The 26,846-nt window shown below is 44.9% G+C and overlaps 1 protein-coding gene across 2 annotated transcripts in view; it reads right to left on the bottom strand.

The window, feature by feature from the left end:
- KIF20B (kinesin family member 20B) overlaps positions 1-26,846 on the bottom strand; it is a 122,469-nt gene that overhangs the window by 47,606 nt on the left and 48,017 nt on the right. For both annotated transcript variants that reach the window (XM_081956478.1, XM_081956477.1), the window contains exons 13-19: positions 23,451-23,759; positions 17,668-17,807; positions 16,667-16,811; positions 14,913-15,135; positions 13,971-14,032; positions 12,480-12,599; positions 4,823-4,952 (exon numbers count right to left, since the gene is read on the bottom strand). In XM_081956478.1, the coding sequence (XP_081812604.1) occupies positions 4,823-4,952; positions 12,480-12,599; positions 13,971-14,032; positions 14,913-15,135; positions 16,667-16,811; positions 17,668-17,807; positions 23,451-23,759 (1,129 nt within the window). The remainder of the gene's footprint in view (positions 1-4,822; positions 4,953-12,479; positions 12,600-13,970; positions 14,033-14,912; positions 15,136-16,666; positions 16,812-17,667; positions 17,808-23,450; positions 23,760-26,846) is intronic.

Consider the following 26,846-nt stretch of genomic DNA (forward strand, 5'->3'; position numbering starts at 1 on the left):
CCATCTCCTGGGCAAGATGGTCTCTTGCATCGGCATCATACCATGGGCACGCCTGCATGCCAGGCCTCTTCAATGGGCACTCATTCCATACCAACGGCGCCTGCTTAGCAATTCTGCAGTTCTCATCACCTTGCGGCTTTCCCTCCGGTGGTGGCTGTCTCCAATGATGGATCAGGGAGTCGAGTTCAGGGAACCAATCCGCATCAAGGTTACGACGGATGCGAGCCTTTTCGGCTGGAGGATGCTGATGGGCTCCCAGCTGGCACAGGGTCAGTGGATGGTGTCAGGCCTGCACCACAATATAAATTGGCTGGAGTTGAAGGCGGTTTGTCTGGTGCTTCGCCACTTTCACATCTTGGCCGGCCGGCATGTTCTTCTTCTGACGGACAACGTCACCACAAAAGCGCACGTAAATTGCCAGGCGGGCACGCACTCGAGGAGCCTGTAGCTCAAAGCCCTGAAGCTCGGGTCATGGGCAGAGAGACACTTGTCATCAATAGTGGCAGAGCACATCTCAGGGATGGCCAACCATCAGGCCGACTGGCTCAGCTGTGCAACCGTGGACCATGGGGAGTGGCAGCTTCACCCCGATCTGTTCCAGAGGATTTGCCAGAGATTCAGCACTCCCCTGGTGGACCTCTTTGCAACAGCGGTGAACCACAGCTCTGCGTGTCTTTTCACGGTTTCCAGCACAGGGAGTAGACGGGACTGACGCCCTCCAGAGCAATTGGCCAAGAGGACTACTCTACATGTTTCCACCCCTTCCGTTAATCCCGGGGACCCTGAGGAAGGTAGAGGTAGAGAGAGCTGTCATCCTGGCCCCGCACTGGCCCAGACGGCCGTGATTTGCAGACCTGGTCCAGATGTCCATCTCGCCCCCGTGGAGAATTCCTCAGGAGGGGTTCTCCTTGTGCCAAGGGGTCCTGGTCCATCTGGAGCCTCAGTGGCTCCACTTAACCGCCTGGCACTTGAACAGAGCCTCCTGAGGAACGCCAACCTCTCATCGAGGGTTATCACGACCATCGAGGCCTCAGGTGTCCATCGACCACTAGGATATACGATTCTACATGGGCGGAGTTCGTGAGTTGGTGTGCCTCCGTGAACGTTCCAGCATCCCCCCCTCAGGTATTGGACTTTCTGCAGGATGGGTTGGACAGGGGGTTGTCTCATAGCACCCTCCGTCGCCAGGTGTCGGCACTGTCTACGGTGCTCACCCGGGAGGGTCTTGTTCCTCTTTCCCAACTCCCGACGGTCAAACGGTTCCTTCGGGGGGTGCCGAATATTCACCCGCCCATGATACATAGGTTTCCCTCCTGGGATCTGTCCTTGGTTCTTTGGGCTCTGATGAGGTCGCCCTTCGAGCCATTAAAGACGGTCGATCCATGGCTCCTGACCTTAAAGGTGGCATTCTTTTTGGCAATAACATCAGCCAGACGCATCTCAGAGCTGGGGGTGCTGTCATCCAGGGGGGGCCTCTGTGTGTTTCATCAGGACTGGGTGGTCCTCAGGTTGGACCCATCCTTCCTACCTAAGTTGAACTCCCCTTTGCACAGGGTGCAGGTGGTTCCTGCCCCCTCTCACAACAGGGAATGTCTGTGGCACAGATTGGATGTCCGAAGGGCTCTTCAGATATACCTCCGACGCACGGCCTCAAGCTGCAGGTCTGAAGCTGTTTGTATCATTCCTACCCGCTACCATGGGAGCTAGGGTCACCCCTTCCACCATCGGGAAGTGGATTTGGCAAGCCATTGTCATGGCCTATGAGGTCTCAGGTCAGGTCCCTCCGGCAGGGATTATGGCCCATTTCACACGGAGTGTGGCGACCATGGCAGCTTGGTTGAACAGGGCTCCGTTCGAGGACATTTGCAGGGCAGCCATGTGGTCCACCCCATCGCCCTTTATTCACCATTATCGGCTGGATGCCTTCGCGTCCTCTGAGATTTCCTTTGGTCGCAGGGTTCTCCAACAGGTGATAGCCATCCCAGCTTCTACGTCCTAGACTCCTTCCTAGGGATGATAGCTTGGGTGCGTCCAACAAATAGCCCCTCCGATATCACACACAGGAAAAAGGAACGTTGGTCCTTACCTGAACGTTAGTTTTCTGTGTGTAGATATGGGAGGGGCTATATCCCTCCCTAGCAAGACGTAGTGGTTAGGTGAAGGGCTGGGGGTGGCCTGGTTATTTTGTTATGCCTTTCAGGTGGACTGCTAGCCGTAACCTTACGGAAACTGGGAGCCAGAAGGGGGGAGGAGGTGTGGCTAAGAAATTCCTTCAGTCTCTGGGCGAATCAGGGTGTGTTGATACCGAGTAGCCCCTCCCATATCTACCCACAGAAAACTAACCTTCAGGTGAGGACCAACGTTCCCTTTTAATTTCTATCCGTGCAGTTCTTGGATTTAGGATTTTTGATGCTCTATGTACAAGACATGATAGTGATGATGCACCTATGGCACGCATGCCCAAAGTGGCAAGTGAAACCATGTCTCCCGGCACACACAGCATTGTCCACTTGTCTTCCGGGTTTCTGATGTGCATGTGTGTACGACAATCAGCTATCCTTCGCATGCATGGCAGTGCTGAAAACTGGTGTGTGCATGTGCACTGGCATCGGGTGCGCATACTCACTAGAACCCGGAAGTTCAAGTTTTCCGGAACGTGGTCCCGACAAGCGCATGACATTTTCAACACACAGTGCCAAAAAGGTTTGCCATAAATGGTTTAGAGTAGACCAGTGATTTTCAACCTTTACAAATGTAAGATGTATGGACGTCAATGCCCAGGATTCCCTAGCCAGTAATACCTACAGATTTAGGGCTTAAAGTCCATGCAACGTATAGTTGCCAAAGTTGAGAAGCACTGATCCAGATAAATGAGACAGAGATTAGTCAATTCATATACTTGGCATGTAATACAGAGTAATGGGTTTTATTCTGGTGACCTTTAAAGATTCTCTAACAATTTTTTTTTGGGGGGGGGAGCTGTATGAATTTCAAACCAAAAATATAAACTACCATGTAAATTGCTGACTGTAAAAAAAATGGGAATAATAATGCGGATAGAAAAGATGCAGGATCTTGCAGAGCAAGCCAGCTCTTTTACTAAAAGAAGCATAACTTTTTTAGTAGATTGACAAAGATAGGATCTTGGAATTTCCATTGACTAGTGCAGTGGTGGGCAACCTTTTTTTTCAACTGAGCCAAATCTCGCCAAAACCACGATTGAAATTTATTTTGAGAGCCACATTTTTAAAACCGAAAATACATAGGATGGTACACTGTTTTTAGTTTCAATAAACTCTGGCATTTGAAGCACGCAAGTCTTAAAGCTGTCAAGTTACAAGATCCTTGCATCCCTAACCCTTTAGGAAAAAAACCCCAAGGGGTCTTCAAACCTGACAGCTTTAAGACTTGTGGACTTCAACTCCCAGAATTCCTCCTCCAGTCATGTTGGCTCAGAAACTCTGGCATTGAAGCATGCAAGTCTTAAAGCTGTCAAGTTGCAAGACCCTTGCACCCCTAACCCTTTAGAAAAAAAAAAACCAGGGTCTTCAAACCTGACAGCTTGAAGACTTGTGGACTTCAACTCCCAGAATTCTGAGAGTTGAAGTCCACCAAGGGCATCAATCATATTAGCCCAGGGATCTGCAAAATTGGCTCTTAAGACTGGTGGACTTCAACTCCCAGAATTCTGAGAATTGAAGTCCACCAGTCTTAAAACAGCCAACTTTGCAGACCTCTGTGTTAGCCCAAAGCCTGGCGCTGGGCGGGCCTTGCTCCCCCATTGGTGGAGCCCCAAGAAGCGAGGAGGCAGAAAAAGAAACGGAGGCCAAGGAGCTTCCCCCCGCCCCCTCCCAGCAAAAATCTAACCGGGGAGCCAGGCGGGCAGTAGCAAATTAGCCGATCACGCCGCATGGGCAGTAGCAAATTAACCGATCACGCGGCGTGATCGGCTAATTTGCTACTGCCCGCCCGGCTCCCCGGTTAGATTTTTGCTGGGAGGGGGCGGGGGGGAAGCTCCTTGGCCTCCGTTTCTTTTTCTGCCTCCTTGCTTCTCGTCCCCGCCCGACTTCAGGATCCTCCCTAATCATTGTGGGTCGAAAAGAAAAAAGGGAAAGGGTGCCCGAGAGGAGAGAGGGGAGCGGGCGCCCGGCACACAGAAGAGCCGCATTAAAGTGTGTAAAGAGCCGCATGTGGCTCGCGAGCCGCGGCTTGCCGACCACTGGACTAGTGCATTTAGGAGAATCAAAATGACATGCATACACACTCAGAGAGATGCGCACTTGAGCAGGCCCAGCAGATTCACAAAACAGAAGATAGTTCATGACATCAATTTGATGAGAAACGTGCATATATATTTTTTTCTTTTAATGACCCCAAAATCCCTTGCATCAGGGTAGAATCAATGCACCTGGAGGCAACTGAATGGAGCTGAGTGTTTTACTGGCCAGATGCCCTTCCTGCCGCCAATGCAGAGTCTGCTGCAGATATTTTCTCATTGTGTCCAGAGAGAGAAATATCAGCCACTACTTAGGATCGAACTCACAGCCTCCTGATTTTGAGGCAAGAGCTCCACCTCTAGGCCACTGCACCACTCTGATGAGAAACGCACATACTACATGGAAAAGGCGATGTTCCATTTAAAGCTGTTTATTTCTGATTTTTATAGAAAATAATAAGAGTTCATGCAAGATGCACATCTGATGTGACAGCCGCCTTCTGGTTCTCAACATTTAATTCTGTACTTTATTAACTTTTCATTTCGATATAGAAGTAATTTTAGACCTCAGCAGCCTTTCGGTATATGCAGAAGAGGAAGCAATACCTTGCTTTGAAGGGGGGCCTTCTTCATCCCTTTCTAAATATCGTTTCCTTCTTGAGTCAATGCTTTTCTTCTTGGATTCACTGCAGTTTTCCTGCTCCATTTGCTGTTTTATATTCGCAATGGCAACCTCCTGCATTAAAATAAAGAAACCAATTCTTAAAGGTCAGAATCTTTAACAATTCACATGCTTTGCCATTTCTAGTTTAAATGACTCCTACAATTAAAAAAGATAAATAGGATTCCCCTCCCTCCCAAATTCCTCCTCACAGACACTGGAATGTAGCATTCCAGACAATGTCAAGATCACTTATTTTAGATACTCTGCTAAGTTTCACTAACTCCTTACATCTTGGGTGGTGAAGTGGCTCAGCAATTCAGACACTGGACCTGTCAGCTGGAAAGCTGAGAGCCCATGTTCGAGACCTAAGCCCCGCACGACGGAGTGAACTCCCATTCTCACTCCAGCTCCTACCGACCTAGCAGTTCGAAAGCATGCAAATGCAACTAGATAAATAGATACCACTTTGGTGAGTAGGTATCTATTTACTCCTTGATGTCAGGCTGGCCACATGATTGCGGAAATATCTTTGGACAGCACTGGCTCAACAGTCTTGAAATGGAGATAAGCACTGCCCCCTAGAGTCAGCAATGATTAGCGGAGTAAAATCTGCAGGGGCCCCTTTACCTTACCTTACCTTTGGTAGGGTCTCCAAAACTATTATTTCTGCGTGGAATATTAGTAACACTAATATAGGTACTGAGTAAGTATGGTAACTTCTTAGTAATTTGGCAATTGCTCCCTTCCAATACCATAAGAATGTTAGTGCTCTCATCTGAAACTTGATGCGGACAAATAAGAAAAAAATACCTTATTCCCTAGATTGCTCCCTATTGTGATGCCTAAGATCAGATAACTTTGATAGGGTCTTTTATGGAGTGAGAATAACTCCTACGGAATAGCCCTTTTGGTGTGAAATTACCAAGAGACAGCTGAACAATAATAGAGCCATTTATTATCTTTTGCAGAGCCAAGGAGAAATACATGATAGTTATAAATATAGTTATATATTTATATATTATAAATGTATATAAACATTTTCAGCTCAGCCTTGTTACTGCCCACTCATCCTATTGGCTAAATTTTGGTGTAAGGGCCCTCTTCCCGTAACTTCCATCCCATTTTACTCATTTCCAGTAGTCTCCATCCCTTTTGATGTATTCTCCACCCTGTTTGACAGCTGCTATTATAGTCAGCATTGTTACTTTTAGCATCATTACAGACAGCCTATCCTAATGCCAGCTAAACATGGCATTACCACTGCTCTATCTTTTATAGCGATAATGCTTACTTCTCACATATGTAAAATAAAAATGGAGTTGGCTGTGGGATAGAGGGAGTGTCCTTATAAAGGGTGCCACACAGTGGATCTATACTATATATAACATCACTTCTCTTCTATAATTCTTTGTCTTTTCATGATCATAAAATATTTCCTTCAGATTTTATTCATAAAACATCCAAAGTAGATTGTTGTTTCCAATTATCTACTTCAAAGAGCAGGCTCAAAGTTAGATAACTGTTTTACATGGTAACACCAAAGATAAACAGAACGACTGCCCTTCAAAAGGTATCACGAGACTCTCTCTTCCTCTCTCTCATGGAAGTTGCTCTTTGAAGGTTTAAATCATGTACTGTATGTCAGTGGTTCTCAACCTTTTCTTTATCATGGACCCCCTTTAAATACCTTTTATGGCCACGGAGCACCAAGACCTAACCACCAATGTATGCTATTAGAATGAATAGAATAGAATAGAAATGGGAATAGAATGGGAATGGGAATGGAAACGGGAACGAGAACAGAACAGAATTCTTTATTGGCCAAATGTGATTGGACACACAAGAAATTTGTCTGATGCATATGCTTTCAGTGTACATAAAAGAAAAGATACAGTCATCACGAATTATAAAGTACAACTCTTAATGATAGTCCTAGGGTACAAATAAGCAGTCAAGTCATACTAGGAACCTATCAATATAAATTGTAAGGATACAAGCAACAAAGTTATAGTCCTGCAGTCGTAAGTGGGAAGAGATGGGTGATAAGAATAAGGAGAAGACTAATAGTAATAGTAATGCAGCCTTAGTGAATGGTTTGACAGTGGTGAGAATTATTTGTTTAGCAGGGTGATGGCGTTCGGGAAAAACTGTTCTTGTATCTAGTTGTCCTGATGTGCAGTGCTCTATCGCATCATTTTGAGGGTAGGAGTTGAAACAATTTATGTCTAGGATGCGAGGGGTCTGTAAATATTTTCACAACCCTCTTTTTGATTCATGCAGTATACAGGTCCTCAATGGAAGGCAGGTTGGCAGTAATTGTTTTTTCTGCAGTTCTGATTATCCTCTGAAGTCTGTGTCTGTCTTGTTGGGTTGCAGAACCAAACCAGACAATCATAGAGGTGCAGATGACAGACTCAGTCAAGAGAACATCAACTTGCCTGGGAAAACATTTCTAGGTGTGAGAATCACACTTCCCACGCTGCTTAAGAAGTTGCTCCCTAAAGCTCCTTATGTTTTAGGAACAGCTTGTGTAATGACATGAAAAATGAGGACACCACAAAGGTTTTTCTGCTCACACAAGGCTGTGTGCCTTTTTGAATGGGGCCTTAGTTTGGATCATTTTGTTACTGTCCACTTGCTTTTAAATCTCTGTACCTCAATGCACATATATCAATGAGATTGTCTGTCAGGAGCTGCTTCATTGAATTCTTGTAAGTTGTGGTTTGAATCATACTAGTGATAGTATCTATCTGGCTTTGTCTTCTTTGATTTTTTTTCAAGCTTCAGGGTTTTCTTCATTGACTCTGGCCTTTATGTGCCAAAATTATTTAATTTTGCTTTAGCTTCATTATTACGACTTCCAATTTGCTCTTTGGATTTATTTCATCCAGTACTGAATTAGATTCTATCCAGTCAAAGGTATTCTGAGCCATCTTCACCAGCACAATTCGAAAGCATCAGTTTTTCTTCCATTACTTTTTCCTGATGGCATCAGTTTCCTGATGGCTCTACATTACAATTGGGAAAGCCATGACATGAGCAATATGTAACTTTGGGGACATTCAATTTCTCGGCACGTTAATCATCAGAGATGCCACCTCACAGTCTGACATTAATGTTTTGACCATGTTTCTTATTGATTTTCTCCCAAATAAATTGTAAGTGGTGCCCTGCTGGATAAGACCCCTGGACCATCTAGTCCAGCACTCTTTCACACAGTGGCTAACCAACTCCACAAAGAAACCCACTCGTCTTCTAGCACAGGGGTCTCCAACCTTGGCAACTATAAGACTGGCGGACTTCAACTCCCAGAATTCAAAAGTTGGCTGGGGAATTCTGGGAGTTGAAGTCCACCAGGCTTAAAGTTGCCACGGTTGGAGATCCCTGTTTAGCAGATGGCCTTCAGAGGTGGTCACACTGCCATCAAGGCTAAGAGTCACTGATCACCCGGACTTCCATGAATTGATCCAATTCTTTTCTGAAGCCAGCCAAACTAGTAGCAAGCACCACATTTCATGGTAAGCATCTCTCTAGACATCTTAACTTCAGTCCTCAGACGCAGCTTTGATTTCATTTGATTTTCTTTTCATTTCAGGGTATTGTTGTTGGTTTCGTCTTAAATGATGTCACAGATTTCAATCTAAAGTTCTTCAGGCATTTGACTTGCCAAATCTAAGGCATTAAAGCAATTATTTGCATCTGCCAAAGATAAAGGAATACTGCTGAAGTAATATCTTCTTGGTGAGGTGACTTTGTTTCCTTTAGTTTCAGTTATAATTTATAGAGGTTGTATCTGTCAACTCTCAAAAGGACTCTAGCTGAAGCCATATTTTTCTTGCTTCGTTTCTTAGTTGCCATGCATCTGGGGGAGGGGGGCGAGGGGGGACTTATGGAATGTAGAATGTTTTCCTCCGATGTGCCAGACATAACAACAATAAGGCTCCTTAGAACGAAGGCCAGAGCAACGTGCCCTAACAGTACCCTGCTTCCCCCAAAATAAGACAGGGCGTTATTTTCTTTAGACCCACAAAATATGGTTTAGGCCTTATTATCAGGGGAGGGCTTATTGTTTTGGGGTTGCCGGGCGGCTGCTCTCTTGTGAGTGGGCTCCCAAAGAGCCAGGCACAGCCTCCCAGCCTCATGATGCCCTGGCCCAGCTCTCCCTGCAGAGCCAGGGCACATCCGCTGCCGCCGCCACCATCCCAGCATGGCTTTTTCGGGGGCTTCCAAACTGAGTCTTCCGGCAGTGGCCACTCTAGGCGTACGCTCTATGGTTGTACGCTCTGGGAGTACGCTCTGCCGGCAGCTGGCCCACAACCATAGAGCGTACGCCCAGAGCGGCCACTGGCAGAAGACTCGGTTTGGAAGCCGCCAAAAAAGCTATTCTGGGATGGCAGCAGCGGAGGTGCCCTGGATCTGCAGGGAGAGCTGGGCTAGGGCATCGTGAGGCTGGGAGGCATGCGAGTGGGAGTGGAACAGCCGCTCACGCAAACCCCCCTCTCCAGCCATGCAGAGCGCCATTCACTGGCATTTCGAAGGCAACAAGCTGTGGGCGATCAGGTACTTACACGGCTTGGCGATACTCCTAGGTCAGTGAATGGCGCTGTGCCCGGCTGGAAAGGAGGGTTGCCAGGTGGCTGCTTGAAAGTGTGGTCGCTTCATGGTTGCTATGTTGCGCTGCTGCAACAGTGCAACCCAGCTGTTCACCCCTGAGGCTGTGCCCGGCTCTTTGGGAGCCCGCTCACAAGAGAGCAGCCGCCCAGCAACCCCCTCTCCAGCTGGGCATAGGGCTGCTCAACAACCTAACGGTATCCCAAAGTTGCCAGGCAACGCGATCACCTTTGCCGCCCCCCCCGGTTCCCGTAGCTTGGTACCTTCAGGATACCGCTAGGTTGGTGAGCGGCGCTCTGCCTGGCCGGGGGGGGGAGGGAATTTTCCAGGGGGCTTATTTGCAGGGGAGGGCTTATATTTTTGCCCACCAGAAAAATGTGGTATGGCCTTATTATCAGGACATGTCATATTTTGGGGGAAACACGGTAGTAGGAGGAATGCTGAGAAGTTCATCACTTGCTTGGTTGCCTAACGTCACCTGTGACACAGGGAGGGATGGGCAGTATCTATTCTTTAATTATACCAAAGCTCGGGAATTATTCCATGTTGGTTTCACATTTGACCCTGCCAATAGGATATACCCAATAAACAAGATTTTTGAGGAAGCCACAGCTTCAGAGTCTTGAATTGACTCAGAACCAAGACGGTATCGGGGGCTCTAACGTTGACACCTTTTTTTGTTAATGATGCCTAGTCTACAATCTGATGGTTCTTTGAGGTGAAGAATTTAGAGGAAGAGGAGGGAAGGAAGGAAGAGGTAAGGAAAGATGGGTGGAAAGGAAAGAAAGAGAAGGAGAGAGGGTAGGAAGGGGAAGAAGAAGAGTAGGGGAGAGGTAAAGGAAGAAGGAAGGGGAAGGACAGGAGGAAGGAAAAAGTAGAGAAGGGAGGAAGGGAGAAAAGAAAGGAAAAATAAGGTGGTGTTAAAACAGGCAGATGGGATGGTAAATAAAGCAACCCAAACTGTATATTATAATCTTTTAAATGGAATAAGAAATGTATAAGAATAAGAAATGTAAAGAAGAATATTAACTATATGAATGTATACCTATAATTGTATGTAAGAGAATAAAAAATAAAAAAACTTTTCAGAAAAAGAGAAATCTGTCTCAGTTTGCTGGCTCCCAGAATATCAAACTAAAATGTTGACATTTCTACTCTGACATCAAGTTTGTTGTGGCACGTGGATCTGATGTTTCATTTACCAATGGTGTGCATTTGTATCTTTACAGCACCAGCCTTTCCTCCTGGTATGGCTATGTTAGTTGACATTTCAACATTGCTCCATCTACAACATAAATGCTCATACTTGGCCTTTGCTTTTCCTGGCTTTTTGAATTCTTTCTGATCTGGAGGGCTCATCTTCTAATCTCATGATGATATCCCAACTGTATGGTATCCCTTTGTTTTTGGCAAACTACTGGAGGAAGTTGGGATTTTCCTCTTCCACAGATCACATTTAGTCTAATCTTCCTTTGTCGTGCCTATGGATGACTCCATATTAATGGTGTAGCTCCTTGGGTCAATGGAGAAAGAAAGTCTCTTCATCATTACCATTTTCCCCAAAGGAGGATTTATCATAAGGGTGCATGGAAGCTCCCAGTCACATGGCCACTACGAAGGCATTCCTTCAGGTTAAGCTGTGAGAAGATGCATAAAGTATTGTTTCTGTTTATGATACAATGGCAATGATCCAAAGGGATGGAACTGAAGAGGCTTTGCTTCATTTTGAAAGTGATTTCATAATGTAGAAAAGAAGGCTGATTGTCCAGAGCAATGGTTTCACTGAATCAGCAAATCTACAAAGAATGAAGCTGACACCTTCAAACTTAAGTTAATTGTTCATCATCATCATCATCATCATCAGAGCTGTGGTGGCGCAGTAGTTAGAATGCAGTACTGCAGGCTATTTCTGTTGACTGCCAGCTGCCAGCAAAATCTCACCAGGCTCAAGGTTGACTCAGCCTTCCATCCTTCCGAAGCGGGTAAAATATGAGAACCTAGATTGTTAGGGTTCTTGACTCTGTAAACCGCTTAGAGAAGACTGTAAAGCACTGTGAAGCAGTATATAAGTCCAGGTGCTATTGCTCAGTGCTATCTCAAGAGCCGTGATGGGATGTATAGACTGCCTCTAGGACAGCAGACATTTTTTTCTAATGTCCAACAGCAAGTCAAACATTACTTTTCTTCCTGCAGTTATGTTCCATTATGGGCAAAATAAAACAAAACCATAGAGCAGAAAATCAAGGAGTGGGGAAACGTATTTGGCCCACTGTCTTCAAAAGTCTTCAGCTTAAAAGATTGGAAACATAAAGGCTGACTTGTTGTAGCCCAGCAGGATCCGGTTCAGCTGATGCTGGACTCAGATAGTGAGGGATCATTTGAGTCTGCCCTGGATGATGTAGAAGACCCTGTGCAGGTTGCAGATTCAGAGCAGGGACCAGAGGGGCTGGTTGGCCACCAGGAGGCGCCTGAGGCATGGAGCAGTGGGGAAGATCAAAGGCAGGCAGTCCCTGATGTGAGGGCTGAGAGAAAGCAGCAGCTTCGTAGGCAGGCTCACAGATGATAATTAGCACAGGTGGTTGTAGATTGGCCCCTCCCAAGAGATCTTACAGGTGAGGCGTTGGGAGGGGACATTTGCAGGAAACAACCGAAATTAGCAGTGAAGAAAGTCGATGTCTTAGAGCCATGTCTAAATATCTGGTTTGTTTCTTGTATTCTGAGTTATCTGGGCCTTCTGCCAAAAGGTTTGTTATCTTGCAATTAAAACAGTGGCAAACAGCCGAGCCTGTGTTTTGGCTTGTTCACAGGTGTGGAGGGGGGGGGGGTTAGAACACTGACTTATAAAAAAAATTAAAATTGGAAAGGTTGTCTTTGGAGCCCAATTCCCATTGACTTTTGGATTACCTCTAAAAGCTTAGCAAACCGTAACATTAACAGGAGACACAGCTACATCTTTGAAATGATCAGGGAGACAGATGAAATACTCACCGAATCTTCTATGGTCGCTTCCAAGTGACCAACCAGAGTTTGTAGCTGACTTATTTCCCTGTCCTTTTGTTGCACAGCTTGGCTCAGCTCCTGAATGTGTTTGTTCTGTAGAGCCATTTTCTTGGGGGGGGGGGGGAAAAGAGAAAGAAGTCTGAGAAGAGATGTGTTTGCGCACAGTTGGCAACTTACAACAAAATATCGTCTCAAGCTGGGTTGCGCTAGCTTCATTAAGTCCTGGTTTAGAAAGTTACAGAAGATTGTCCCAAATCCTCTGCAGAAGGAAAAGACAACCAATGAGCTACAGATGATCCCTGATGTGAGTTACAGTTTCCTCCTCAGTTTGAAAGTCTATTTCTCTGTATGCCAATATTCACTGACAAAGTGCCTTCTAACAACTGTCAATGTTTTTTTCTTTTTTTCACTAGCTGATAACCCAGCATTGCCTGGGTATTTATAGACGTCAAAGCGCTTGTCTGAAAGGGAGCCATTGAGAGGGACTTTCTTCCCCCTACTCCCATGTCCATTGTTTCTGCCCATCCCCTCCCATGCGCTCCTCTTTCCCACGATCCTGGCACTTTGCCCCGAGCGTTGGTCTGACAGGGAGCCATTGAGAGGGGCCTTTCTTCCCCATCTCCCATGCCCACCATCCCTGCCCTCCCCTCTCCCATGCGCTCCTCTTTCCTGCCCTGTCTACGATTCTGGCACGGAGAGCGAACGTCACCACTGGCTTTCCAGAGGAAGCTGCGAAGGAAGTGACATCACAAACAATTGCTGCTCTAGGACACTGCACTCGCTCTCCATAACGGGCCATGCATTCCAGAGTTATGCTGGAACACACACGCACCAGGGGTGTGTCCCGTCCCCGTCCCCCTCAATATTTGTTTCCAAAGGGTAAGTCATCTGTGTACCAATTTTGGTTGAAATTGCTTGAGGCATTCCAGAGTTACGCTGGAACATACATACATACATACATACATACATACATACATACATACATACATACATACGAAAAGAAAAAATAGAAGAAGAAAAAGAAGAAGAGGAGGAGGAAGAAGAAGAGGAGGAGGAAGAAGAAGAAGAAGAAGAAGAAGAAGAAGAAGAAGAAGAAGAAGAAGAAGAAGAAGAAGAAGAAGAAGAAGAAGAAGAAGAAGAAGAAGAAGAAGAAGAAGAGGAGGAGGAACAAGAAGAAGAGGAAGAGGAAGAGGAGGAAGAAGAAGAAGAAGAAGAAGAAGAAGAAGAAGAAGAAGAAGAAGAAGAAGAAGAAGAAGAAGAAGAAGAAGAAGAAGAAGAAGAAGAAGAAGAAGAAGAAGAAGAAGAAGAAGAAGAAGAAGAAAGAGTAATGATTTTTCTGAGGGGTTTTTTTTGCATGGATGGGAGCAAGTGATTTTATTGTCTCCCCATTTTTCTCTCCTTGGACCCATCTACTTTTGTTGTGCTTTTGGGACAAAGAGACTATTTGTTCCTGATTTCAATGGAATGAACAATCTTTACCTCAGTAGCATCTTGCAGGACTTTAGTAGATTCAGTCAGTTTATCTTCTAGCATTACCGCTGCTGGAATGTAAGCAGTTTAATGGATCTTTAATATTCATCACTGGTTCATTTTTATTTTCAAACAATGAAGACATAGACTTAATCTACATACTGATTTATAGAATGCTTTTATTGAGTTTTAGAGTTTCTTTGGACCTGGAACCAAATTCATTTCCAAGCCTTGATAGTACAGGCAGTCCTCAACTTATGACTACAATAGAGTCCAAAATTTCTGTTGCTAAGTGATACATTTCTTAAGTGAGTTTTGTGAAAAATGGTCATAAGTCACTTTTTTTCAGTGTCGTTGTAACTTTAAACAGTCACTAAATGAATTTTTGTAAGTTGAGGACTACCAGTATATACTGAAGAACACTAATTTCCCTTTTAAATTGCTAAAAATTAAAGACAAGCTGAAATCAGTCCCTCGACACACATTCCTGGCATGCGAAACTGGCTTCAGATTGCAGCCAATGCAAGTAGTCCTCGATTTACAACAGTTCATTTAGTGACCGTTCAAAGTTACAACGGCACTGGGGGAAAAAGCGACTTACGACCATTTTTCACACTTGTGACCACTGCAGCATCCTCATGGTGATATGATTTACATTCGGATGTTTGGCAACTGATTCACATTTATGACAGTTGCAGTGTCCCGGGGTCATGCGATTCACCTTTTGCGACCTTCTGACAAGCGAAGTCAATGGGGAAGCCAGATTCACTTAACAACCATGTTACTCATTCAACAAGTGCAGTGATTCACTTAACAAATGTGGCAAGAAAAGTAGTAAAATTTGGGCAAAACTCACTTTACAAATGTCTCCCTTAGCAACATAAATTCTGGTCTCAATTGTGGACTACCTGTAGTTTTATTGGGTTTGGGGTTTTTTTGCTCTTTGTGTACCTTTATCCCGGCTAAAAAGGTCCTCTTGAGTCTGGGCGAGCTTTGCTGTAGTGTCAGCCAATTGCTTTTGAAGTCGCTCAATGGTCAGTTGAGGTTCTTCCAAAGCATCCAGCATGCCAAACGCCATCTCTGCCTGTTGCTTAATATCAGCAACATTCTGCTCCAGTGACCCCACCATACTGGGAAAATCAGCTGCGCTTCCAGGTTCTCCATCTTCACCTCCCTTGTTGCAAAAAAAAAAGCAAACAACCCCCCCCCCCGGAAAAAAAAAACAGGACATTTAAAATCAGGAGAGAAAAGAAGAAGGGTACATAAAACATGCAAGTACGTCGAAAGTCTCAGAAGCGTAATAATAATAATAATAATAATAAATTTTATTTGATTAGCCGCAACCCTCTCCCGAAGGACTCGGGGCGGCGTACAATCAAAAGGATAAAATACACATAGGACACACATACATACGAAAAAACAAGGACAATTACATTTGTGCATGGAGGAGAGTAGACTTGTAAGTGAAAGACAATAAACACAGCTAAAAACACAGTTAAAACACAGTTTAAAATCCCCTAAATAAAATTGCTAAATTAAAAACCCCTCAGGAGCGTAACGAAGTTATGGTTGGGCCAGGCCAGATATTTGAAAAAGGTGGGTCTTGAGCTTAACACGGAAGGAGCGGAGGTCTGTAGTGGTCCTAATATCCGGGGGGAGGTCATTCCACAGGGCTGGGCCCGCCACAGAGAAGGCTCTGCTCCTAGGCGCCGCCCCATGGCATTGTCTAGTAAATTAACAGCATTATTGGAAACCTCCCGATCCATTCGGGAAAAGGAAAAAAAGGGAAAAAAGGAAAACAGGCATGGGTTCAGAAATCAAATTAAGCCATGGCTTGCTCAAGCATTGCTCGCTGACAATAAGCCAAAGATGGCACCTTCACTGGCCGTATCTCAAAGCTGACAGGCTGACCTAGTAGGAAGAGGTAAATACAGGAAGTCCTTGTTTAACTACATTCCTTGAGGTTGGCAACTTTGTCGCTAAATGAGGTGGCTGTAAATCCTGATGTCACATAGCCATGCTGTCATAATATTCATGACTGGCAGAGACATGGTAACAGGTTGGCCAATGAGGTTGGCTGCTTACAGTAGAAACTGAAACAGTATTTGATGGAGACAGCTAGGTGGCTTAGGCTTAGCTTAACTGTCCTGCATAGAGGAGGTTCTCTCAGTCTTTATTAAGCTCTGTGCTGGAAATGAAACTACTCTGGATCTGCTGCTCTGATCTGAAACTGAAGAACCATTGTTGGTATTGTACTTTTACTCATGTGTTATTACGTATATAAAGGAGTTAAGGAATCCTGCTGAATTAGTTATCCGTGGGTGCTTTCTGGGTGTGATTTTTCTGCAACAAACTCTGACACGTGCCAATTTACAGCGGCAGACGCAGCAATTTGTTGCGGTACTTAAGCAAATCCTGTGTAGCTCTTAAACACGATTGTCACATGATCCTCATTTCCCACGGACTTTTTTCCTGGTCAGAACCCGAAAGGAAGGTTGCAAATGGCCATCAAATGACCACCGCTACCGTTGAAATTGTGAGCCAGTTGTCAAAATCTTCACCACCATGGGGATGCTGCACCGTCGAGGACCCCATTGTAAGTCTCCTTGTTCAGCACTGCCTTAATTTTGATCTCTGAACAAGTGGTCATTAGCTGAGGACTGCCTGTTAATACAACCGCTTACATTTGCTGGAACACAACTTACCGCTTTTTCGTCCTCTTTTAGGGTCTCTTCTGCTCCTCCGTGGCCATCTGGGGGAGCGGTGCAGTCCTTCACCAGGTCCTTGTAAATATTCATCCGCTCCTCACACGTGGTCGCCATTATTTCTTCTTTATAGGTATAGATCTCCCTAAATAGATCAGAAAGAGAAATAATTCTCTTAATCATTTGTCTTGGAAATAATATCATATTATAACATAATTTGTCTTGGAAACAAATCATACCAATCTACCCCCTTCAACTAATTCTTAAAAAAAAAACACCTTAGCTGGAAGAGATGAACGTATTGGATATGAGAAATTGCACTTCATATGCAAGTTCCTTATTATGTATAACAACTTTATTATCACGATGAACCCGGAAGAAATGCAGGAGGAAAACTGGCCATTTGCTTACTGGGAATGGGAAAATCGCACTATACCATTAATTTAGGTAAACACATGATTTTAACTGATGGACAAGGCTTCCAGTGTCACTCCATCTAATTTGTAGTATGTCTCACACAGGCAAATCAAATTCTAGAAGGTTTTCCTTATAAACTTCCCATTTCTAAATAAATAGGCTAAAGCAGAAGTCCCCCAATCTTTGGGACTTGGTGGCCTGGCCAGGGGCGGGAGGGGGGGGGCAGAGAGGAACCGGGCCACACAAGTGGGAGGTGGGGCAATGTGCATGCAGCTCAACTTACCTGAACACCAGGCCAGCGCACATATGCATGTGCGCCGCCCTGTGGCAACTAGGTCATGGCCTGGTAGTGGGCTGTGGCCAGGGTGATTGGAGTCTTAAATGTTGAGTAGTGTCTAAAACTTTTTTCCAATCCTTGTTTTATCTAAAAAATGCACAAGAAATAGTCCCACCACTGCTAAGTAATTTGCTGCCTGATCTTGACAAACTCTGAAACAATATGCACACACCTTTGTTGCATACTAGAAAATATCCTGTAACTTCCCAGGCGCACAAAACAACCACCACCACCCCAGAAGACTTACTTGAGATCACTCTCTTTTGCATTGAAGTACTTGAAACATTCTTGAGTAACTTCTTCGCGAATTTTGAGCTCCTTGTACAGCTCAGCCTTTTTCCCCTCTATCAACTTATTCCTTAATTCTTCTATGACATCAAGTAACTTCTAAACAGGAGAACCAGGAAAAAATATTATGAGACTTTCTATGTTACGACATGCAAGCTGAGTTTCTGTAGACATGATGCTAAACTCTAGTAATCCTGTCTCTTAGGCAAAAGATGCAGTACTGAATAAGGCAGTCTTTAAGCAAAGACGGAACGCTTCCTAAATCAATACATTCACAGTACACCCTATATCAGGGGTATCCAAACTTGGCAACTTTAAGACTTGTGGACTTCAACTCCCAGAATTCCCCAGCCAGCAGAGGAGGAAGTTGAACTCTGGGAGTTGAAGTCCACAAGTCTTAAAGTTGCCAAGTTTGGATACTCCTGGCCTATATTATCAACAGATGTACCCGTATAGTTATGCCCCATTTTCTTCTTTACCCATTACAGGTAGTCCTCGACTTACGACCACGACGGAGCCTAACATTTTTGTTGCCTAGTGAAACATTTGTTCAGTGAATTTTGCCCCACGTTATGATGTTTTCAGCCATAGCGGTTAACTGAATTGCTGCAGTCGTAAAGTTAGTCACACGGTTGTTAAGCGAATCCGGCTTTCCCATTGACTTTGTTTGTCAGAAGGTCACAAAAGGGGATCACATGACCCTAAGGGCCGTGGTGGTGAACCTAGGTCAGGGGTGTCCAAACTTGGGAACTTTAAGACTTGTGGACTTCAACTCCCAGAATTCCCCAGCCAGCCATGGCTGGCTGGGGAATTCTGGGAGTTGAAGTCCACAAGTCTTAAAGTTCCCAAGTTTGGACACCCCTGACCTAGGGTATGCGTGCCAGAGTTGGCACCAGAGTCCTCTCTGATAGCATGCACGCCGTTGCCCGGGTCAGATTGCCGTAGCATTTCTGCCGGTGTTGGGATGCCTCCCTCCGCCCACCGGCCAGCTGGTCTTAGGGTCTCTGCTACGCATGCCCACGCATGCGCAAGTTCATGCATGTGCACACTTGCGCATGTACACATATGTCCATGTGTTTGCGCATGCACCTTTAGAATAGAATAGAATTCTTTATTGGCCAAGTGTGATTGGACACACAAGGACTTTGTCTTTGGTGCATATGCTCTCAGTGTACATAAATAGACAAGACACATTCGTCAAGAATCATAAGGTTTGGGTATGCTTGCACGCAGTTTGGGCACTCATTGTCTAAAAGATTCATCATCACTGCAACTGTCACAAATATGAGTCAGTTGCCAAGCATCTAAATTTTGATCACGTGGCCACGGGGGATGCTGCAACGGTTGCAAGTGTACACAACTGTCGTAAGTCCCTTGTTTCACTCCCGTTGTAACTCTGAACAGTCACTAGGATTACCTGTATTATTGATTCAATGTTTCATTCAGGATATGCCTGTAGTTATCTAACCCTGCAAGAAAACGTAATAGGAACTTGGAGGAAGCTGCTTCTTTTCTCCAAGGAAACATGAATGGTGTCAAGCCTGTAGCCATCTTATCTTTTGGATCTTTGGCTTGGAGCATTTTCTATTGCGCATTTTCTATTGTGCGAAAATGGGAGGAGGGATTGTACGGAGTTAGATGCTACGAAGCCATAACAAAATTCTTTCTAGAAAGCCAAGGTCATCCTTTGTCTTTGCACCTCTGCACCTGACAGGAACTGGATGGGTGGAACGGCCAGCATGGCAGTGGGAGATTGGACCATGTGATGGACTTGTGGATGTGGGGGCAAGATCTTGAACTTTCAACTGGAAGCTTTCAGATTCTGGTTTTCCCAGATGTGCCAACATGGCTCTCTTAATGAATTGGAAATTTGAGCAATGCTTTGCCTTGGATTCTGATTTACTTTTGGATGCTATTTGGAACCCTGACAATAGGGTAAAGAAAGCCAAATTGTGCTTCCTACACTTCCTCTTGAGTCATATAGCAAAGAGGCACCTGGAGGTGGCTTACAGGCATATAAATTGTGCATCCACGCAGCATCCTACACTGGGCTGCATCCTTTTAACATCCGTGGCTCATCTATTCATTGCTAACAATTTAATTGTGAAGCCACCCACTTTAAGATAGGACCCAGTCAGGCCAGACTAGGAAACAGAGGTCATGCAAGCCAGCACTGCTTTTATTATAGAATGACAGAATCTTGCCAGCTTGCACATGCTTCCCTCCCTTTTATTTTTGTGATAATAAGGGAGGGTCTTATTTGAGATGCTTCCTTGAATACAGTTTCTGGCCTGAACTCTGATTCCTTTTATCCCAGCATCGTTTTGGTAGTGGCTCTTTCGCTTGTTCTTCAAGGTCATTGGTTCTGACCATTACAGGCAACAGTAATTGGCTCAGCACCTCCTAGGCCCGTGATGGCAAACCTATGGCACGCGTGCCACAGATGGCACAAGGAGCCATATTTGGTGGCATGCCAGCCATCAGTTCCAGTGTGCATGTGTGCGCTAGCCAGCTGATTTTTTGCCCTTCCGGAGGGCCAGGGGAGGCAGTTTTCACCCACCCCAGGCTTCAAGAAAGCCTCCGGAGCTTCACTCCTGAAGCTCCGGTTGGGCCATTGGGGTTGTTTTTCTCCCTCTGGAGGCTTTCCTGAAGCCTGGGGAGGGCAAAAATGGCCAGAGAGGGAGGGGGGGTGTATCATGCACATGTGCAGGTGGGTGGAGAGGATTCAGTGGGCATGCACGAACAGGCTATAGCGCACACATGCACAATTTTGGCACACCGTGAGAAAAAGACTGGCCATCACTGTCCTAGGCAATCCTGCTCCTTTCTTTCCACAGCAGGGGTGTCAAACTGGATTTCTTGGAGGGCCGGATCAGCATTGTAGTTGTCCTCTGGGAGAGGGGGCAGGTAGGGGGGGAAGGAGACGGGATGGCCGACCTCCTGCAGCACCTGCTAGCCAAAACGGAGGGCAGGAAACCCACGAGCAGCCCCCGGACACCCCATTTTCGCTAGCAGAGGCACCATAGGCCAAGTCCTTTGTTATTTCCTGGCTGGCCCCGCGGGCCAGAGCTAAGCACCCTACAGGATGGATCCGGCCCGCGGGCCTTGAGTTTGACACCCGTGTTTTACAACATTTCCTCCTAAACTAGGGACCAGGCACCTAAAAAGAAGAATCTGCCAGAGTATCTCAGGATGTGGTTTAAAAAAATCCAAGATAACAGCCACAATGTACAATCCAAGCTCATAAAGAAACGGGTGCAGCTTTGATTATACTATCGCAGCCACCACATCGACTTGTTTGACCACAACCCATGGACAGAAAATACACATCCCCCCAAAAAAGATGTTGAGATTTGGAGAAAGTGCAGAGAAGAGCAACTAAGATGATTAAAGGCCTGGGGACTAAAACATATGAAGAATGGTTTCAGGACTTGGGTTTGGCTAGTCTAGAGAAAAAAGGACTGGGGAGGGGGGGGGCATGATAGCAGTATTCCAGTATTTGAGAGGTTGCTACGAAGAGGAGGGAGTCAACCTATTTACCAAAGCACCTGTAGGAAGGATAAAAAACAACGGATGAAAACTAATCAAGGAGAGAAGCAACCTGGAATTAAGAAGAAACTTCCTAACAGTGAAAACAATTAACCAGTGGAAGAGCTTGCCTTTCAGAAGTTGTAGGTGCTTCATCACTGGTGGTTTTTGAAGAAGAGACTAGATAGGTACCTGTCTGAAATGATATGAAATAGTCTAGTCCCGTGATGGCGAACCTATGGTACGTGTGCCACAGGTGGTACGCGGAGCCATTTCTGAGGGCACGCAAGGCATTGCCCTGTCAGCTCCAGTGCGCATGCGCGTGCTGGCCAGCTGATTTTCGAATGTTTTTCACCCTTCCCTGAAGCCTCTGAAGGCAAAAAACCCGCCCAATGTGCAAACCGTAAGTTCAGGAATGGACTTCTGCTTTTGCACATTGGGCTATTTTTTGCCCTCCGGAGGCTTGAGGGAATCTCCAGAAAGAGAAAAACACCCCAAAATCAGATGGCAACCCAGAAGTCCATTCCCAAAGAAAGCCGTGCGAACATGCACGGAGCAACGGGGGGAAGGGGGGGGAGGCTGTCACATGCGCATGTGCCATGGCGTGGGCATTAAATTATGGGGGAGCAAGCATGATAGCGCGCACGCGCGTACTTTCGGCACCCGAGGCAAAAAAGGTTCGCCATCACTGGTCAGGTCCAACCCTCCTGCTTGAACAAGAGGTTGGACTAGAAGAACTCCAAGGTCCCTTCTAGCTCTATTCTGACGGATGGATACCCCTCTAACTTGCTTTCTGCAGGACTCCCTTTTATGTCTAAATTCATTTCTAAAAGCAGCCGGATTTATTATACTCTTTAATTTGCTATCTAACAGGATGGCTTTTATAACATTTTTTATATTTTATTTTATTCTTGTGGTCAAATTAGAGCATTGAAAATCAACTTGGAGTATCGGTTGTTGTAGAAAAGCAAGCTACAGATATGCAGGATAAACGGAAGCTAGATTTCTTTTCATATATAAAATTCTGCTTTTTGGTTGCTAGGCAAAGGCCCCTTTGAGTCCAGCTCAGTTCCTGTTACTACCATGGAAGGAACTTGGCTAATAAAAGGAACTATATTAAGCAAGCAGATGATGCAGTCACAGGGGCAAGATAACCTCAAAGAAAATGGCTTTAATCTTACAAGTCGGCACAAACACTTTAGACCTAAATTAAACAGAACTGGTCCTCATCAACAGCTAAAGAGAGGCTGCCTATACTGAATGCATGTAGCATAATGTAATCTTGTGTAGCTATTGATCATTGATTAGACAAAAAATGATTTTATTAAATACCTTTTCTCTTTCTGGAGAAGTGCTCAATGTTCGTTTCCCTCCCCTACCCCCCAAATACACCTTGTTAACTCTACTCCACCTTGTTGGTTGTTCCACTTGGGATATCTCCCAACATTATTCAGCTACTTCTGTGTAATTTTCTTAGCAACAGTTTAATGACTTGATATCAATTTTCCAGGTTTTTTAAAAAATCTTCTCAGTGTAGTCTATGTCCCATATTCTTACTAATCTTCCTTAGTTTCTAGTGATATCAGCCAGATATGACTTTGTTGTTTGAAGGTAATCTATCTTCTTTGCTATACTACAAAGAAACGATGTGAAAGGAAGCAGAGCCCATCCATCAATCCTGATAAAATACCTGCTCTTAATGAACTGCATTAATTCTAATAGGAACTGATGCACAAGGTTCCTTTTTCTCTCTCTCTCTCTCTTCACTAAAGATAAAGGTAAAGGTTCCCCTTGCACATATGAGATAGTCGTTCCCGACTCTAGGGGGCAGTGCTCATCTCCGTTTCAAAACCAAAGAGCCAGCGCTGTCCGAAAACGTCTCTGTGGTCATGTGGCCGGCATGACTAAATGCCGAAGTGCACAGAATGCTGTTACCTTCTCACCAGTGGTCCCTAGTTCTTACGTGCTTTCAAACTGCTAGGTTGGCAAAAGCTGGGACAAGTAACGGGAGCTCACCCCGTTACGTGGCACTAGGGATTCAAACCACTGAACTGTTGACCTTTCGACCAAGTTCAGCATCTTAGCCACTGAGCTACCACATCCCACTTCTCTTCAATGCCCCATCCTAATTTTAAATTGCCTTGATGCTAGCCATGCTCATTAGAGTCTTTTTGGTTGAAGATTGAGACACATGGACACCAGCAGAAGACATACCTGATATTGTTCTTTTTTGAGAATGATATCACTATCTTCGTCTTCGAGTTGACTTTCCATCTCATCGGTTGGGTCAGCTTCCTTTGCACGTGTGTCTTCTCCCAAACAATCCCCCAGGTGTGCTTCGGTACCCTCTTCCACCAGCTCTTCTTCATCTTCCATTACATCTTCCAGAGTCCCCTCCCAAAATATAGTTGTTCTTTTGGTGGGTAAACGGACACCGTCATCAAGGATGCTTTCGGATTCTGCTTTGAAGGACAGATGGTCAACTCTCTCTAATAGGGGAGACTCAGGATCCAGTACCATGACCTATTCAAGGTAGATGTCACAAAATGTGTTTAAAGCAACAATGGGATTCTTTTAGCATTTATGAATATCTTATACTCATCCTTATCCATTCCCCGCCCCAAAATCGTAACTGTTATAGATGCTCACCGCATATGATTTTAAAAAAGCTCTCCAAAGACACTACAGGTAGTCCCCAACTTATGATCCCAATTGAGCCCAAAATTTCTGTTGCTAAGTGAGACACCTGTTAAGTGAATTGTGCTCCTTTTTATAATCTTTCTTGCCATATATGTTAAGTAAATCATGGGGGTACCTAGGTGCTCCCATGTTACACCCCTTTTAGGCGGCCTGCACTGGTTGTCAGTTGTTTTCCGGGTGCGATTCAAGGTACTAATTATGACCTTTAAAGCGCTCCATGGCTTAGGCCCAGGGTACCTGCGAGACCACCTACTGCCACCAGTAGCCTCCCACTGTCCAGTGCAATCCCACAGAGTTGGCCTCCTCAGAGTGCCGTCAGCCAGACAGTGTCGGCTAGCGACTCCCAGGGGGAGAGTCTTATCTGTGAGAGCGCCTTCCCTCTGGAATGAGCTGCCCCCGGAGCTTTGCATAATCCCCGACCTCCGGTCCTTTCGACACACCCTAAAAAGTTGGCTTTTCCAGCAAGCCGGCCTGACCTGTTAATTTTAACTCATTTTTTAAATGTGAGTGTTATATAAATTGGATTTGTTTTTTGGATTGTTTCTAATTTCCTTTTAACTTTGTAATATGTGTTTTTTAATGCTGTACGCCGCCCTGAGTCCTTTGGGAGAAGGGCAGCATATAAATCCAATAAAACAAAACAAACAAACAAGTAAATCACTGTAGTTGTTAAGTGAGTATCAAGGGTTGTTGTAACTTTGAACGGTCACCAAATGAACTGTTGTAAGTTCAGGATCGCCCGTGCAGTATTTCCATCATATTCTTGTAGAAGAAATAGGACAAAATGGAATCTACCGCATTTTTCAGAGTATAAGACACACCCTTTGTCCTCAAAAAAGAGGCTGAAAATCTGGGTGCGTCTTATACATCGAATACAGCCTTTTTTTTGCCTCCCAAAGCCCCGCCCCTTCACCAAAATGGCCGTGCATATCCTTAGGGAGGCTTTTAGAGAGCTCCTAGGGGATGGGGAGAGCAGAAATGAGCAAAAAAACAGGCCGTTTATATCCCCCCAGCCCCCAGCAGCACTCTATAAGCCTCCATAATGCTATGCATGCAATTTTTTTAAACAAAAAAGGTCCCGTTTTCACGAAAAACAGGCCATTTTTTGCTCATTTGTGGGGGGGCCACCCCACTCTGCAAGCCCCTCCCCCAAGGCTATTCATGCCTTTTAAGAAAAATGGGCCCATTTTTGGGAGGTTTGCAGTGTGCAAAAACTTTTTTTTCTCTTTTGGAAAGCTCTTTAACTGATTGATGAGAATTACATTGATTAAGTGCTGTGCCAGCAGAAACACCTACCTACCTACTGTATTTCTCTCTCTCTCTCTCTCTTTCTCTCTCTCTATCCCTTTATCTACCTACCTACCTACTCTCTCTCTCTCTCCCTACCTACCTACTGTATTTCTCTCTCTTTCTCTCCCTGTCTATCCCTCTATCTACCTACCTACTTTTTTTTTAATTTGTCTCTTCAAAACCTTGGTGTGCCTTATACTCCAGAGCGTCTTATACTCCGAAAAATATGGTAAGTGCAAAAGCAATGCAACTTACAACCATATCGCTTCTTATATATACTGATGTAACCAGTTTTGAAATATCGTGAGGATTAGGTTCAAAATACACATCCTTGTTTGTTAGATCCATGGCCCTACCTTTCATTTGGGAGTCATTCAAGAGATCCTCACTTCTAACTAGCCTCACAAGAATCCAATGGGATAAGGGGATTATCCTAAAGTGACCCAGGCTGCTTCCATTGCTGAGGGTGGATTTCAATCTGTTTTGTTTTGGATTTACTTCAACAATTTTACCACTACCCCGCACTGACCTTTCTACACTTTAAACTGCTAATTAGCACATCTGAGACATGAAGACAGAAGTAAGGGTAGAGACTTCTGTAATTTCCATTTGAGAATTGATCTCAAAATGAACCAGATGTTTCCCCAAGGCAGCAACAGATTGATTAAGAATCTGTTAGCTCTAAAAGGAAGGGGAAAAAACTAGTTTCAACTACTGCTTTGCACTACTGTGAACAAATCAACAGTAGCTTAATTCTTGTCTCCAGTAAAGCTTCTCATCTAGCCAAATTGTACCTCAGAAGCTTCTGTCAAAATTAGCCCAAAGCTAAAAAGTAAAGGTTCCCCTCACGCATATGTGCTCATCCTTCATGCTCATCAATGGAAACTAATCAAGGAGAGAAGCAACTTAGAACTGAGGAGAAATTTCCTGACAGTTAGAACAATGAATCAGTGGAACAGCTTGCCTCCAGAAGTTGTGAATGCCCCAACACTGGAAGTCTTTAAGAAGATGTTGGATAGCTATTTGTCTGAAATGGTAAAGGGTTTCCTGCCTAGGCAGGGGGTTGGACTAGAAGACCTCCAAGGTCCCTTCCAACTCTACTATTGTATTATTGTATTATTGTATCTCCATTTCAAAGCCGAAGAGCCACTGCTGTCCGAAGACGTCTCGGTGGACATGTGGCCGGCATGACTAAATGCCAAAGGCGCATGGAATGCTGTTACCTTCCCACCAAAGGTGTTTCCTATTTTTCTATTTGCACTTTTACATGCTTTCAAACTGCTAGGTTGGCACAAATTGGGACAAGTAACGGAAGCTCACTCTGTTACGCTGCACTAGGGATTCGAACCACCAAACTGCCGACCTTTCTGACCAAAAAGCTCAGCGTCTTAGCCACTGAGCCACCATGTCCCAGTTCAAAATTAGCCTAGTACTGAATAAAGTTTTAAGTACAGATCATCCTTGACTTACGACCACAATGGAGTCCAGCATTTATGTTTCTAAGTGAGAAATTTGTGAGGTTTTGCCCCATTTTATGATTTTTCTCATCACAATTGTTAAATGAATCACTGTGGTTGTTACCACGGAGATAGTGCAGCGGTCTTAAGTGTGAAAAATGGT

This window comes from Natrix helvetica (assembly GCF_964273705.1).
Source record: "Natrix helvetica genome assembly, chromosome: 5".
NCBI lineage: Eukaryota > Metazoa > Chordata > Lepidosauria > Squamata > Natricidae > Natrix > Natrix helvetica.